Source organism: Pan troglodytes, chromosome 4 (assembly GCF_028858775.2).
Source record: "Pan troglodytes isolate AG18354 chromosome 4, NHGRI_mPanTro3-v2.0_pri, whole genome shotgun sequence".
NCBI lineage: Eukaryota > Metazoa > Chordata > Mammalia > Primates > Hominidae > Pan > Pan troglodytes.
Window position 1 is genome coordinate 170,102,234 of NC_072402.2, and position 16,329 is coordinate 170,118,562.

The 16,329-nt window shown below is 51.2% G+C and overlaps 1 protein-coding gene across 2 annotated transcripts in view; it reads right to left on the minus strand.

Annotated features, from left to right (window-relative positions):
• Positions 1 to 15,698, minus strand: part of SH3PXD2B (SH3 and PX domains 2B) — a 120,846-nt gene extending 105,148 nt beyond the window's left edge. The window contains exon 1 of one of the 2 annotated variants that reach the window (XM_016954204.4): positions 15,439 to 15,698. In XM_016954204.4, the coding sequence (XP_016809693.1) occupies positions 15,439 to 15,513 (75 nt within the window). In that variant the 5' untranslated portion in view covers positions 15,514 to 15,698. The remainder of the gene's footprint in view (positions 1 to 15,438) is intronic. The other variant, XM_016954206.4, reaches the window with a different exon arrangement.
• Positions 15,699 to 16,329: the final 631 nt, after the last annotated feature.

The window sequence follows — 16,329 nt, forward strand, 5'->3', positions numbered from 1 at the left end:
ATCATAACATGCTGCACCAAAAAACAAAATTTTACTGCGTTACACCACAAAAGGGAATTTTACAGCATCCACGTAAAGTAAAAAATTAAAAATAACAATCATGCTTTAATGTCATTAAAAAAAAAAAGATGGCAGGGCGTGGTGGTTCATGCCTGTAATCTCAGCACTTTGGGAGGCCAAGGCGGGCAGATCACCTGAGGTCGGGAGTTCGAGACCAGCCTGACCAATGTGGTGAAACCCCGTCTCTACTAAAAATACAAAAATTAGCCGGCCTGTGGTGGTGCGCACCTGTAGTCCCAGCTACTCAGGAGGCTGAGGCGGGAGAATCACTTGAACTCTGGAGGTGGAGGCTGCAGTGAGGCAAGATCACGCCACTGCACTCCAGCCTGGGCCACAGAAACAGAAAAAACAGAAAAAAAAAACAAAAAACAAAAAACAAACAAACAAAAAACCCGAAAAAAAACACAGGCATCGGCTTTAGAATACCTGACTATGAATCTTGCCTCTATAGCCTGATGCTGCTGTGACTTTGCAAATCACCTCACAGCTCTGAGCTTCCATTTCTTCACACCTGGAAAATGGAGAGAACAGTACCTACTTTATAGGGTTGGCTGAGGGCTAAAGGCGCTAATGCATGTCAGGTGCTTGGCACGCCATCTGGTCACAGACAGCTTCCAGGGCCATCACTAATAACCCATTATGGAGATTAGACACTGGAGGCCCCAACCAACTGAGTAGCCATCTTCCTTGGGCCAACTCAAATCTTGCAAAGTGAGATATGTTAAGAGGAAAAGTCGGGAATGTCAAGCTGTAAAAACCAGGTATGTGTGTGCGTGCGTGCACACACACACACACACACACACACACACAGCTGCCCACCCTCTGGGCTCCCCTAACTCATGGAATCTCATCCAGCGGCATGGGCAGCAGCAACTATTTCCAGGGTTGGCCAGGCCAGGCATCTCCACTCTTGCCGACTGAGACACTGGGCTGGTGGAAACACTCGCTGCTCCAGGCGTGCAGCTCCAGCCCAGGCCTCTGGCTGCCAGCTCACGCACTGCTACTCGCACACATCTGGCCCGAGGCGGCGTGGGGAACTTTCCAATGGCAAGCAGAGGTGCTGGCAGCTGGAGCCCAGGCTCAGCCGGAACCAACCTGAAGGCTGGCTTTCTAGGAAAGTCTCCAGGGCAAGCACTTAGGGCTTGTAGAGATCTCCAAGGCTGCCAGGCCTCAGAGGAGCCTGGGCAATGAAGGAAACAGACCTGGGTGAAAGATTTCAAGTGAGGGCCTCTCTCGTGTTGACAGAGCTGTCCAGAGTGAATGGAGCCGCCAACAAGAGCACCCACTATGCGCAAGGCAGTAGCATCAAAGCTGTCTTCAAGGAGCACGCGGTCGAGATGGCAAAGTAGCAATCCCGCACGTCCTCCTACACAATCACCCGCCTGGGTTTCTGCCACCCCACCCCGCATCCCCCAGGTCTGACCTCCTGCCTCCAGCAGCCATTTTGGCCCTGCCTCGATGGGGCTGTGGGCAAGGGTGAGACCTGGGGATGCTGTGCCTGGATCAGGAGTCTAGGTGTCGGGACTTGCATTTAACAAGCGGGCAGGAGAGCTCAGGAAGAACACCCCCAAGGTGCAGAAGGAGAATTGACACATGTCATCCTCTCACCTTTCAGCCCCGCAACCAAAGCCAAAAATGTCAGAGCAGAAAACTGCAGAAGTCAAGACAGTTCAAACCCGAGCTCCCACTTAGGGCTGGAAACTGGGGCTCCGACTGGCTGCATCATGGGGAATCTCAGTAGGGAGCCACCAGGTCCCGGGCCGGGGCGTCCTAGAGAATGTCCAGGGCTCTTCCAGCTGCGAGGCAAGGCCATGCCACACGCAAAAGGAAACCAAGTCTCAAGACAGCAATGGTGGAAGCGACAGACTCTGAACTGGACAGACCTGGGTTCAATCCCAACTACAAGACTTAAGTGGGGGTCCTAGAGAAGCTAGTTAGGAGGCTCAGTTTTCCCATCTGTAAAAGGGGGGTGCTAAGAACCTGTCTCTCGGGGGCTGCTGTGAAGTATAAATGGGATTGTGCCTGTAACACCCCTGGTACAGTGGTGGCTTATAACCCCCTTCCATGTAAGCAAGAGTGAGCTCCACAGGCCCAAATCAATCCTAAAACATTACGATGAACCAAGTGAAATTGCCATTTTTATAGGCTAAATATTGACAATTTCATATGGTTCAACCTAACAGCATCCCAGGGGCTAGAGGATCTCATCTGTGTCCACTGAACTAGACTAAGAGTTAGTACTCTTCACTTCAGTATCAGGCACAGCGATGACCCTCCTTCCCCCTCATTTAGAGACGAAGAAGATACTGAGGTTCTGAGAGGTTAAGTAACCTGGCCCAAATCATATAACTGGAAAGTGACAAAGCCAGGGTTTGTACTCGGGCCTGGCTGCCTCCAAAGCCTGCAGCTTAAACACGATGACACACTGACTGCCCGGCCTGGGGCCAGCAGGGCGTTATCACATGTGATTCTGTCTCAGCACCAAGGACGTCAGTGGCCGTTGCCTTAGAATCATGGGACCTTGGGACTGCGAGGGTACAAGCAGTTAATGGCTTTGTTCAAGAAACACACTTGGGCTGGGCATTTATTCTAGGCCAGGCCCTGAAGACAAAATGGGGGGGTTCACACCCCTAGACGATGATGAACTCAGTGTGTACGTGTCATGATAGGATTGGTCCACTGGGGCCTCAACATCAAAGCTGGGTACCCTGGTGAGGTAACGGAAGGGTTGCCCAGAAACAGGCCAACTAGGCTGGTCTAGGATACCCTCTTGACAATGCCCCAACCGAATCCAGCCTCATCCTCCCTTCCCACTGAGCTTGGGGTCAGGACAAGGAGAAGAGAACTAGATAGGAATGTAAAGGGAGTATGCTCTCAGACCCTGGGGACAGCCACCTTTTAGGGGTGTCATAGGGGAGGAGAAGGGATTCCTCCATGAAATCACATGTGGTTTCTGAAGGCCAGATTCTGTGGGTACCCTTGGCCACTCCTGGACCCCTCCCTTGTTGGGCTCCTAATCTGCCAGAGACTAATCCCTGCCCCTGTCCCAATGTGAGCCCTGTGTGGACTTCTTTGCCATCCTACACTGTCCTCTCTCCTGCAGAGAAAACTTGGATAGTAAATAAAATGTAGACAGTTTACCGTAATCACTAACAACATTTAAGAGTCTAGAATGTGCTTAATGTGCTCTATCTTAGCAATCCTATGAGGTCACACTATCCTATCATTTCCGTTCTGCAGTGGAGAAAGGTAAGGCCCAAGGAGGTTGGGTAACTTGTTCAACCTAGGAATCAAACAGGCTGACTGCACGGTCAGAGGTCTTAAACACTGTCCATGTTTCCACCATCAGAGATGATGCTTTGGGCATGCGTCTTCTCAGACCCTTTTCCTATGCATAGAAATATTTTTCAAAATTATGATCACACTATATATATGATTTGGTTTTTTTCATTTGCATGAGATGGTGGTCATTTCTCCATTTCATCAAACATCCTTTGGACGAACCACTTTTAAAGATGCCTTTATAGTTCATTGTAAGGCTATATATATCATTTATTTAATCATGCCTCCAGTGATAAACATTTAGGCTACTTTGAACATTGTTTAAATTCCCATACTGCTGAATATCCAAATATATAAATCTTTGGGAGAAAACAGCTACAAATTTCAAGGAGTACATCCTTAATTAGGGTCTGTTTCTTAATATGTGGTCATTCCAGATGGCCCGTGTCACATCATTTGAGGTTGCTTACTCAAAATGCACATCACTAGTCAGATAAATGATGATGATGATGATGGTAAAGATAATAATAACAGGTAATTTATTCAGCACTTCTACATGCCAGGAAGGGCTCTAAACCCTCTACATGAATAATCCACAGTGGATACTCTTGTTAGCCTCATTTTGTAGAAGAGGAAACTGAAGCACGGAGAGGTTCAGTCACTGACTCAAGATCACACACGGCAGAGCCAGGTCCAACCCACGCCATCTGGCTCCCAAGTTCCACCTCTTCCACCCAGAGGGGTCTTTCATCTTTTTTTGGAGCCATGAATCTCTTTGGCATCTGAGGAAACCCACGGACCCCTTCTCAGAATGATTTAAAACGAGTAAAACACATAGATCCCAAATGAAACTAATGATACTGAATTACAGTTATCAAAATGTTTCAAAAAACAAAATTATGACTATATGTACATTTTTATTAAAACCACAAATAACAGAACCTCGTGGTGGGTCTAATGACACCGTAACTTGGAAATAGTCAGGAGTATAGATGCTCTCCAGGCATCCATGCAACGACTGTCAAGTAAGATGAAAATAAGGGAATCGCTATTGGTGACAAAGTCACATGTATTACTAGTATCACCGCGAGTTGCTGCCTTCATTCATCATAGAAGGCAATGCTAAATTTCAGTTGGAGGTTAGTGAAAATTAAGATGTAATTCTTCCCCTTCTACGTTCAAGGACCCTCTGAATTCCACCCATGTAAAGAACCCCACTGCTAGTCGGCTTTCCCAGCCCCTGAACACCCCTTTGCTTTTGAACCCAGCTGACAGTGCACCTCTCTGTCCCAGCAGGAATGGGTACTCCAGGCCCTGTCGCAGCCCTTATCCTATGGAGATGCATTCTGAACAGACGGTGACCTCTGTGAGGACCAGACTGTGCTTGGTCATCTTAGCCTCTCTCTGGCTCTGGGCCAGACCTGGCCCAGGGCAGACAATAAACCCACATCTGTGGAACTGACTGGAAGCCAACAGTGGCCTGAAGCCACAGGCTGCTGATTCACACCTTGGCTGAGGAGGAGGAAATGGTGACGCCAACGCGTGGGTTCTAGCTTTCTTTGCCAGCACAGCGGGCGGGGGGCCATGCAATTCTGCTTAATTAAACAAAACAGAAAATACCATGCTTATGTGCTTGAAGGCAACTTTTCCATTCAGAACGGAGGTGGGGGCTGGGAAAGTGACTATCCCCTTATTACCAGTCAGTGATAGGCAGGGGAGCCAAGAGTGATCCTGGCAAACTGCTTCACCTTTCTAAGCCTCAGTTTCCACATTTGTGAAATGGGCTAATAACAGCATCCATGTAGCAGACATGTATTGTTTTTGCCTGTCCAAGCTCCATGCCCCCTTCTCCCAGCAACAGCGCCCTGAATCTCCTTCCACAACTATCCCTCTCACTACCAGTGATTTCAGTGGGACCGTCGATCTTAATATCCCACTCACACCTGGCCCATAGGGTCAGGTAATCTGGCTGGGCCAGTCAGAGTCTCTCCTGGAACTGGACTCTTGAGTGGCTAAAAGGTCTGAAAATGGATGGATCAGCTGCCTGCCTGGTGATGTCCTAATACCTACTGGAGTTCCCACTCCCTGGATGGCTCCAGCTGCCCACGTTCTTTCCAAGACTGGGTGCTGAGCTTTCCCCCTGATTCTGACAGCCCCACCTTTCCAATACATTCTGTTTGGCTTAAGTTAGCCAGGTCTGTTTCTGTCACATGCAATCTCAGAATCCTGACTAATACTCCTTATCTCACAGAGCTGCTATGTGGATTCAAAGACATAAAGCATGAAAAGCCTTGAGCACACAGTAAGCGCTTAGATAAATGATAGCTCTTCTATACTGTTAATAATAAAAAATTACTATTGAATCTTGAGAACAAACCAAATTTGGAGTTATTTAATTGCCCTGGAATTTTAGGATTACTACTGGCTTGCAGAGTCCCCTCTAATAACCTTCCCTCTCTCCCTCCATCTCCACTGTCTGCACATGGCTCATTTGGACAGGGGCTCCTGGGTCTGTCTGTGCTCTGCTCCCTGGATTCACCCATGAAGGGCTCTTCTACCCACCCCTCAAGTTGGGGAAGTGCTTCTGAGCACCAGCTCCTCCCGCTACTCCAGTGACTGCCTCTGGCCCCGAGCCCTGGCCTCAGCCTTCGTGTGCTGTACTGGAGCTATGGCCTTCCTGAGGGGGACCCATGCCTTCTGTCCTGTGGTTCTCAGGTCAGCCAGGAGCCCCCAGGTCCTTCTGGCCCCTCTACCCACAGAGCTTCATCTCCATTATTCAAACCTCTTCTGCTTTTTCAAACATGCCATGTGCCAGGGTTTCCATTTCTTTGCCCTCCTGTTCTCTCTACCTGTAACTCCTTCACCCTTGCCCACTTGGCAGCATCCCTCCCATGCTTTGTGACTGGCCTCGGGTCACCTCTGCAGTGCTGCCTTCCCCAGGACCAGGTCCCCCAGAAGCCCAGGGCACCTGTCTGCCTGTCAGGACACTGACCTTCTTGAGGTCTCAATTCCTGCTTTGTCTATCCACATGTCATCTCTGTCGCCCAGGCTGGAGTGCAGTGGCGCAAACACGGCTCACTGCAGCCTCCACCTCCTGGGCTCAAGCGATCTTCCTGCCTCAGCCTCTCAAGTAGCTGGGATTGCAGGCGAGAATCATCACACCCAGCTAATTTTGTGGATTTTTAGTAGAGATGAGGTCTCACTATGTTCCCCAGGCTGGTATTGAACTCCTGGGCTCAGGCGATCTTCTCGCCTCAGCCTCCCAAGATGCTGGGATTACAGGCGTGAACTCCCATGCCCAGCCCTTATAATGAAGGCTTCTTGGTGGTGGTTGCTGTTTTTCCAAAGTGGTAGCTCTGGCAGCTTTGCCAGTTAAAGAATAGGATGCCCGGTAAAATCTGAATTTCGGATAAACAACGAATAATTGTTTCTCATAAAAATGTCCCAAATATTGCATGTTTATTTGAAACCGAAATTGAACTGGGCATTCTGCATTTTCATTTGCTAACTCTGGCCACCCTCAGCCCTGGGAAAGCCTGAGACAGGGCTGCAGAAGCAGGCAGGTGAGCTCTGCCCACAGCCCCTCCTCCCTTTACCACCTGAAGAAGACCCTGGGCTGAGAGTCATGCCCGCCTGCAGGTGTGCATCTGGGCCAGCAAATAAGGGAGGAGAAAGTCCTGCAGTTTGGAGAATGGGGCAGAGGCCGATGGCTTGTGGCGGAGCTCAGGTCCGCAGGCTTCTGCAGAGGCAGAGTCCGCAGCAGGCAGCCACACGAACCCTGCCCCCGGCCCACTGCTGGAGGCACTGAGCCTCCTGAGTCTGTCATGTCAGCTGGTTCCCGTGTCACGTCAGTGGGCAAAGGATGCCAGCTCCACCCAGGGGCCAGCTGACCCCCCCGACAAGGGCTCTAGGATAGGGACCACAGAGCCTCGGCTTCTGGGCATTACCCAGGCCAGCAGCACCCCTCCTCAGGCATTCTGCATAAAAGCTCATTGGATCTCCCCAACAAAGCCCCCTACTGCCCAGAGAAGGCTCAGGGCCAACAGTGAGTGAATGACAGAACCAAATTAGAACCCAGGCCCTGCCTGCAGAAGCCACATGGCCTTCTCAATAAACCTGTCTTCTCTTTTGGCCACTTGTGGGTGCTCACAACTCCCTGGTTGAACCCACCAGACTAACAGGCTGCTCGGGGGGCAGTGGCTCCCTTTCCTGCAGCTGCAGGGACCCACAGCTGGCTTCAGCGCCAAGGGGAAGGGGAAAACTGAGTCATGCAAAGCAAGACTGCTCCCCTGACATTCCCGCTACCACAGCTCTTTCTCCGAGGAAAAAAGGATGCACAATTTGCAAGCAGGACGTGAGTGTCACGGCGGGAACGGCATGGTCCCTCTAGCCTTCCTTGTTTGGCAGTGTGATAACTGGGCTGCTTGCTGACTCGCCTGCACCTCCAGTGGGAGGCAAGAGGATGCATGAAACGCCCAGGGAAGTGGGCTGTAGGGCACACCTCTAACCTGGATGACGTTTCTGGTGCCCTGTGACTTTAGGGTACAGACCATGCTGGATCTGCAGAACTTGAGCCTACAATTCTTCCCAACCCTATTTGGCTGCAAGCACGATGGGGAAGGGCCTGGACTTGCTGAGCAAGGAGCATTTTAACCAGGAAAGCATCTGCCCAGGCCTTCCCTCGTGGTATTTTAAACTCATCGCTTTCTATTTCTCTAGCTCACGGACTGGAAAGCCACATCCAGAGACCTCCCTCTGTGGCAGGAGTGGGGAAAGAGCCTCTGAAGGCTGGTGCCTGCCTCAGGAGGACAGGAGAATCCTTTGGGACAGGATGGGGCAGCAGGATGTGGGGATCTGGCTGGAGCTGTCCCAGCTTGACACAGCTTCTTTTTAAAAATGAGCATTTGCTGTTTTTTTTATTTTTACTAAAAACAAGAATATGTGTTCATTGCAGAACATTCGGAAAAGAGAAAAGCACAGAAAAGCACAGACAAGCAGGAAAAAAAAAAGGAATGACATTTTATCAGCTGTATTTCTGAGCTTACACAGACTCATATTTTCATCCTTCGTTTGTAATCAGGTGAAAATCAGCCTGAGCATGCTGTTTTGCAAACCAGCTTTAGCTATTTAATATTCTTGTGATAGAAGATGGAACACAGTTTTACCATCTTGATGGTATTCTAGCTCATGGATATAGCACGTTTTATCTTTGCATCTCTACTGATGCACTTTTAAGTGGTTACCAACCTTTTATGATCATAAATGATACTAGGTTTGTACACTCCTAATATAGTTTACCATTATCAAACCTCAATTACATGCTAGGCCCCTTTAACTCTCACATTAGCCCTATGAAATTGGAACTATTTTTATCCTCATTTTATAGATGAGGAAACTGAGGCACAGAGGCTTGTCTGAGGTCACACAGTTGGTAGGTGGCAGAGCAGGGATGTGAACCCAAGCTGTCTGATGTACTTTCTCAGCCCACTAGAGGCGCAGAATGGCATTGATTCAAAGTCTGAACTAAAGTGACATTTAAATAATTTGAAGATATGACTGCTCCACCTCCTTTGACCCTGAGACACCTGCAGCAGCACAGAGTGCACCAGAGCAGGCTGGGACTTCTCCCATTGAGGATGACCGGCTAGGTGAGCTGAGGGGCTGGTGCATTGCACCTATGGGGTGGGGTGGGGGAGCATGGTTGACCAGGTCCCTAGCAGAGCATCCCAGATCAACACAGAAATGCCCTTTGCTTGCCACTCACTTGGCATACCTAGCTTGCCTGTGTGACAAGCACCTACTTTTTCCCAATCCAAAGAAAGCAATAGTCGTTAAAGAAAAACCTACCCAAGGGGCCTTAAGAGGGCCCTAACTCTTGTGACACAGACACAGTAGAGGACAAGAACCCCCCTGTGCAATAGGTAGGAATGGCTCTGCCTTGCTCCCGGGGGCCTATCCCAGTAGCGGCATGGGCCCAGCCTGGGGCAGGTATCCCCCAGAATGCCTCTTGAATGAAAAGACCATGAAAACTGCATGGTGTGCCTTCTGGGCAGCAGGCCGGAAAGCGGTGCAGAAATTTAGATCACAACTATTATTATCATCAATAGTACTTTTCATGACTACCATTTATTGAGTACCTTTATTTTATTTTTGCCGACAGAGTCTCCCTTTGTCACCCAGGCTGGAGTGAAGTGGCGCGATCTCGGCTCACTGCAACCTCCGCCTCCCAGGTTCAAGTGATTTATTGAGTGCCTTCTATACCCGTGAGGCTCAGCATTGTGTGCTAGGTACTATGACTATTCCCATTTTACAGATCCTCACATAGTGCAAGGTCACCCCGCTCAGGAGCGCTTGAAGAGAATTCAAAGCCAGGTCTTTTCATCATGAAGGTAACGGTGGGTTGGAAAGACATGTGCTAGCAGTTTTATTCTTCCCAGCAGCAGGGCTGGAGCACAGATTCCGTGCATACATCACCAAAAGCCTGCACAACCGTCTCAGAAGGAAGTCACTGCACCTATTTTACAAATGTAAAAACTAAGCGGGGGCATTCGGCCAGTTGTCCAAGGCCATGAAGAACTTGAATCCAGATGTTTACCTCTAACACCCGAGTTCTTTCCACTCAACTTTGCTGCCCTGCCCTCTGTGTTCCCACAAAACAGGTGCCAGGGATAGGAGGAGAGGGAGGAAACTGGGGGCTGGAGAAGATAATGAAGCTAATTTGGGCAGCAGATCCATGGTTTGTTCTAGACCATTGGGCTCACCTGCTGGAGGCCCCTTAAGGGACTGAGAATGCCAGTAATGCCTACTAAGGGCGCAATCTACTCTTCCAAACTCAGCTGCTCAGCACAGTGACCCCTAGGCTTCCGGAGCCTGGCAAATCAAAGAGGGAGGTTTCAGGGCTGGCAGCACAGAGCCTGCAGAGCCATCACTCCAGGGGCACCATCTACCCAGAGCTTCCTGGGGTGAGAATGACTAAGGGCTGGCGGTGGCTTGCACTTCTTCAGTCGGGGCTGAATAAATGGTGAGATCAGAGAAGGGCCTGGGATGGCCCCAGTATCTCATATAAGGGGAAACCGGGGTCCAGAAGCCTAAGTGACCCATCCAAGGTCAGTCAGCTCCGTGGTGGAATCACAGGATCCCCCTACGTTTCTCCCAGACACAAGGGCAATTCCCACGCAGCCACTCCTTGCTGTGTGACCTCAGGCACATGCCTCCACCTCTCTGAATCTGCAGACTCCTCCAGGGGAAAACAAAAAACTAATGTAATTACCTGAAGGATTAGTATCCCAAATGTATAAATAAATCCCGCCAATCAATAAAAGACAAATAACCCAATATATTGAAAAACAGGCAAAGGATAAAAACTGGTAATTCGCAGAAGAGGAAACTCAGATAGCCGATAAAGGTATGAAAAGCTGCTCAACCTCACTGGTGTGAACAAGCACCACTTTTGCACCTATTGGATTGGCAAAGATTGAAAAGTCTGATGATACGGAGTGTTAGCAAGAACAGAGAGCAAAGGGAACCCTGGGGATGTAAGTGCAAAGTTGAAAACGCACAAACCCCAAGACCCAGCAATTCTACCGTGGGACCCTGTGCAAGGAGGCAGCGGTAAGAAAGTCAACTGCTGGAAACATCCTAACAGTTCCCGGCACGAGCTTGAAAAAACAGGGGCATATTCATCAATGCCATAGTAAACGACAGTTAAAACGAACTGGAGCTAGCTGGATCGACATAGATCTCAAAAGTGTAATGCTTATTTATAGTTTTAAAACATTCACGACAATACAAGATTTTAGGGAATGTTAAAAAGGGAAAAACATTAAAAGGTCCATGGGCTGCGGTGGGAAGGGGATTGATGGCAAATGGGCGTGGGGGATCTTTCTGGGGATGATGGAAATGTTATAATACTGCATTGTGGTGATGGTTGCATAGCTCTGCAAATTTACTTTAAAAATAAGTGAATTGCACAGTTACAATGGGTGAATTTTATGGTATGTAAATTATACCTCAAGAAAGCAAGCTGTTAAAAAAATATCCTATCTATTAGTCTATTTTTTATAAGTGCATGGGAATGATCAACATCAAATACAGGATAGTGGTTTTATGGGGGAGGGGCAGCATCGGGGAGGGCGTCCGGGGGGTTTGCATCTGCGATGCTTTATTTCTTAAAAATAAAAACAAAAAAGTTTTGAAACAAATTGGCAAAATATAGAGATGTGAAGACTTGGAAGGTATATAGATATAGATAGCTATTTTATTCTATGTATCTATATATGTGCAGAATATTGTATTACTATACTGAAAATATACCCATTTGAAAGGGACCCAGTGCCCCGCTCAGGTTACCGAGGACACTTTGACCACTGTTATTCTTGCTGCCATAAATATTCCGACCATCCTGCTCCTCTTAACATTTAAAGATCTTGAGACAGAGCAGGCCAGCATCTCCAGGCTCCTGCTGCCGAGACACTAATGCTTCTGTACATCCCTCTCCAGTGCGGGAAATGGGGTGATCCAAATAAAACCCACAAATCCTACCTGGAGCTCTTCTTCCTCCCCCCAAGCTGAAGACAAGCTAGCTGGGGAGGGTCTCCCAGGATGTCACCCTCAAAAGCCCCTCTCCATTCATCCCCAAGCCCTCGGGCTCTAGTGCAGGAAAGATGCTGGCAGAGAAAGGCAGGAGCTCCCCAAATCTTCACCTCCCTGCTTCCAACAGAGGGCAGTGGCTCCAGGGAAACGCTCTCCAAACAATATCATGGTTCATTGTCATCAGCCTCTCAGGATCTCACAGGCACCCGGAGCTTCTGGCCCTGCATTCTCCAGACCTGGCCTGTGGCTCTGCCCCTGGGCCCATGGATGATGTCTCTGCCTGCGGGTGACTGAGGCTGGGGCTGGAGAGGACGCCATTCTGATCATGGAGAAGGCACCATTTCAGAGGGAGCAGGTGGCCCAGCCCTGATGGGCAGCCCTGAACTCCGGGTGCAGTTCTCCAATGACATCTACAGCACCTGTGACCCTGTCCCTCACAGGCAAGTGAGTGATGAGCAGGTGGTGGCCGAGATGGCTACAAATGGGGAGAGGGGTAGTGGGAAATTAGGGGGCGTAGTGAAGAAGACTCTCAAAAACTGACTTTATATTCTATGGTGCAGTGGCTGGGGTGGGATGTGTGTGGTGCTGCCCCCCAGAGGACATGCAGCAATCAATGCCTGGAGGCCTTTTGGGTGTCACAATTGGGAAGGGGGATGACTAGCTGGGTAGAAGCCAGGGATGCTGCGAAACATCCTGCAATCCACAGGACAGCCCTGTAACAAAGAATGATCCAGCCCCAAATGTCAAAAGTGTTGAGTTTGAGAAACTCTGCCCTTGAGGGATGTAGCAGTATTTACACAGAAGCTAGAGCTCAGAGAGGCAAACCAACCAGTCCGAGGTCACACAGCAGAAAAGTTCAACTCCCCAGCTGATGCTGTCTCTCCAGGGTGGCTTCAGAAAGAGGGATACCAAATGGGAGTCAAAGTCCAGGCTCGCCAATAGCTGCCTTCATGCCCGCTCTTTCCAGATTGTGTGAGGGGTTGGGGTGGAGCTTGGGAACAGCAGCGGTCGCCCACCACAGGGATCTGTTTCCATTGGGTTCGGCCCCCCCTGCCATCAAGGCAGTAAATGTTCTCTGTTCCTGTGGATGACTCAGGCTTCAGTTCAGCCCATTGCCCCTCCTCATCTGATGAACCCAGAAGCCTGGGCTAGAAGGGAGAGGGCCCCTTGAATCACATGAGTGACTAAAGCCACATGCAGAAAAACAAGTTCTTGATGAATCCCCCTACCATGTGACTTTGGCATGTTCCCAATCAGTGACAAGATACCTCAGGACAGGCAGGCAGGGAGCTATGCCTTTAGGGCATAGCCTTTAGGGCATGTAGGAATGCCCTAAGGCAGCCTGTCATGTGGCTGCTACCCCTAGGAAATGGACACCACCATCCCCATTACACAGATGAAAAAACTGAGGCTGAGGTGACACAGCTACAAGCTGGGAGGCCAAGATCTGAATCCCAATCTATGTTTTAACATAGAAACTTGTCTCAGGGGGCCCCCAAAAAGTGGCTGAAAGCTTCAAAAGACGGTTCTCAAAGCGCAAAACCTTCAAAAAACTGGCAAGGATGGAGCTGACAGAGCAGAGAATGAAAAGCTTCCAGGTTTTCACTAATGATAAGAGAGATTTCCCAGTTTTTCAGAGGACTTTGCTCAGAGAAACTATAGGGGTACCGGATGTGGGAAGTGGTGTGGTCCTTTTGGGGTCCAGCGGGCCTGGATCTACATCCCTGCTTGGCTCTTGACTGTGACCTTAGGCGTGGGACCTCACTTTGCTGAGCCCTGGTTTCCTCATCTGTCAAATGGGCTTAAGGCCCTCTGCCTGATATGGGCGTGATAGGAGAGGCCAGAAGAGGGCGCGTGGACGATGATGGCCGGGCCTCGGTGGCGGTATCTATTCTCGTTTTTGCCAGCTCACAGACCTGGTGGGAGGTGGCATGGAGAATTCCAGACTTCCTCCAGTTGCCATGTTGGTGAAAACTGTCTTCATGCCAAAGAGGCAAACTCACTTACACGCTAACAGGCTCAAACAAGAAACTAAGATTTGGCAGCATTTGAAAACAGTTAACAAAAAATAAAAAAAGGAAGAAAAAAAAAAGACAATTTAGCTCAGCTCTGGAATCAAGGGAAACTTCACTCTATATAAAGATGCCACAGGTCCAGGAAATAGCTTCCCACCGCCTGGCTAAGGGCTGAATAACTGGCTGCCCAGCCAATAACAATACAGACTCACACAGCACACCCTTTCTTGTGGAGAGCGCGGAGTGGGTTCCCGGCTATCTCCTTTCAGAATGTCATAGGCTATTCATGGAAGGCATGCAGATCTACTTTGTAAGAATTAGTTCTTAAAAAAAAAAAAGATCTGAAGACGACTTCCAGGGAGGCCAAGGAGCTTAATTTAGCCAGCCAACGCCCTTTTCTATTCATTGTTCTATACTTCTTTGTTAGGATTTTTTCCCTCCCTCTTACTCTTTTTCCCTTCCTGGTTAACTTCTCTGCAGCCAGGCTCCGCCACTGCCCACTTCTCACCGCCAGAGACACTATAGCCCCCTTCCCTGCTGTAATGAGGCCCTCCCCAAGGCCTCATGTGGGCCCATCACCCCACATCCCCTTTATCTCCACCTAGAACCTGCGAGGTGGTCCCAGGGCCTCCTGAATCTGCAGACGTGTCCCCTAGGTTGCTGCGGAAGCCACTTTCCACCTGCAGGTCACCGTCAGCCCCAGGCACCCCTGCTGGAGGGAGGGAAGCCCGAATGCAGCTCTATGTTCCAGGACCTGCAACCTCTGAGCCTCAGCCTTCCTATCTGCAAAACGACGCTTCTGTCCCATTTTCTCAAGTCCTTGCCAGCTCCAAACAAGATTCCCATGTTCCAGAGGGAGATGCCAGGAGAAAACTTTCGTACATTTTAAAACAGAAGTTACTGGAGAGAGGGGGCAGGGGATGTTTTTAACCCTTTAAAGGCGTAACCACTCAAATGATCCATTCCCAGAGATCTCCTCCATCGCCCAGGCCGGCTCTTGCCAAAGAACGGAGTCAAATTCGGCGAACCCTAGAGGGGCGACCTGTGGCTGGGGACTGCGGGTCTGCGCGCCTCTGGACAAGGAGGGGCAAGGCGGGCGGCCTGAGAACAGGCACTTCTCTCTCTCCCGCTTTCTGTCTCAGACCCCTCAGCGGCTGGGGCCAGACTTTTCCACAGATGAGCAGGACGGGAGTTGGGGGGACACGGAGGAGACGGAAAGGGGTAGAGGAGCCGCAGGGAGGCGAGTAGGGGGGCGAGGCGGGAGGAAGGGATGGAGGGGGAGAACGAGGCAAAAGCGGGGAGGGGAGGGGAGGGGAGGGAGGGAGGAGGAGTCGGGAGGGACCCGGGCAGCGCCGCCGCAGGGCCGAGGGGAGAGCAGGGGAGGAGGGGACGGGAAGCGCTGGAGGCAGAAGTTTTCCAAGCCGGGGGCCCTCGGTCGCCCCCGACGGGGCGCGGGCTCAAGGGGGCGTGGGGGCCGCGCCGCACTCACATAATGCTTGTTGGGCACCCGCCGCTTCTGCACGTCTAGCACCTTCACCTCCACGATGCTGCGCCGCGGCGGCATGGCCGCTCCTCCGCCCGCAGCGGGCCGAGCGCGGGTGCGGGTGGCGCGGGGTGCAGGGAGCGCTGGGGGCGCGCCGCCGCGGGCAGGGAACCTGGAGCTGAGCGCAATCACAGCCGGGGCCGAGCACGAGCCGCCGCCGCCGCCGCCGCCGCCCTTCGCTCGGCGCGCACTCCAGCCGGGCCCAGCCGCCGCCGCCCGCCCCCGGCCCGCCCCCCGCGCCGCCCCCCGCGCCGCCCCCCGCGCCGCCCCCCGCGCCGCCCCCCGCGCCGCCGGCCCGCCCCCCTTAAAGGGCCCGGCCCCGACCCCCGCCCACCGCGCGCGAACCCCGCCGGCCACGTCCGGCCCCCGCCCGGCCTTTGTCCCGGTGCTGAGCCGCCGCGCCGGGGGAGGGGACTGGACTGACCCCGTCGCCCGTTCACTGATTGACGTGTCGATTCATTCCAGCACTCTCGCTCCGGCAGCCGCCATCCACCGCCAGTTTGGAGAGCCGGACACCCGGGTTCGAATCCCGGCTTTGCCGCTTTTCCACTCTGTGCCCTCGGCAAGTTGCTTAACCTCTCTGGGTTGGGTCTGTTCGTCTATAATATGAGCCTAGTAGTACAAGCACCATGTTTGTCTTTTTGTGTCTGGCTTATTTCACTCGGCATAACGTCCTCAGGGCTCATCCATATTGTAGCATGTGTCAGTGGTACCGCCTGCCTGCCGGTGCTGCGCCCAGGATTAAGTGCATGTGAAGCCATTCCGCAGTGCAGTCCATGGTATGAGTGCTGGCATTCCTAAACCCACCCCAAGCCCTGGTGATTCAGGAGGAGCAAG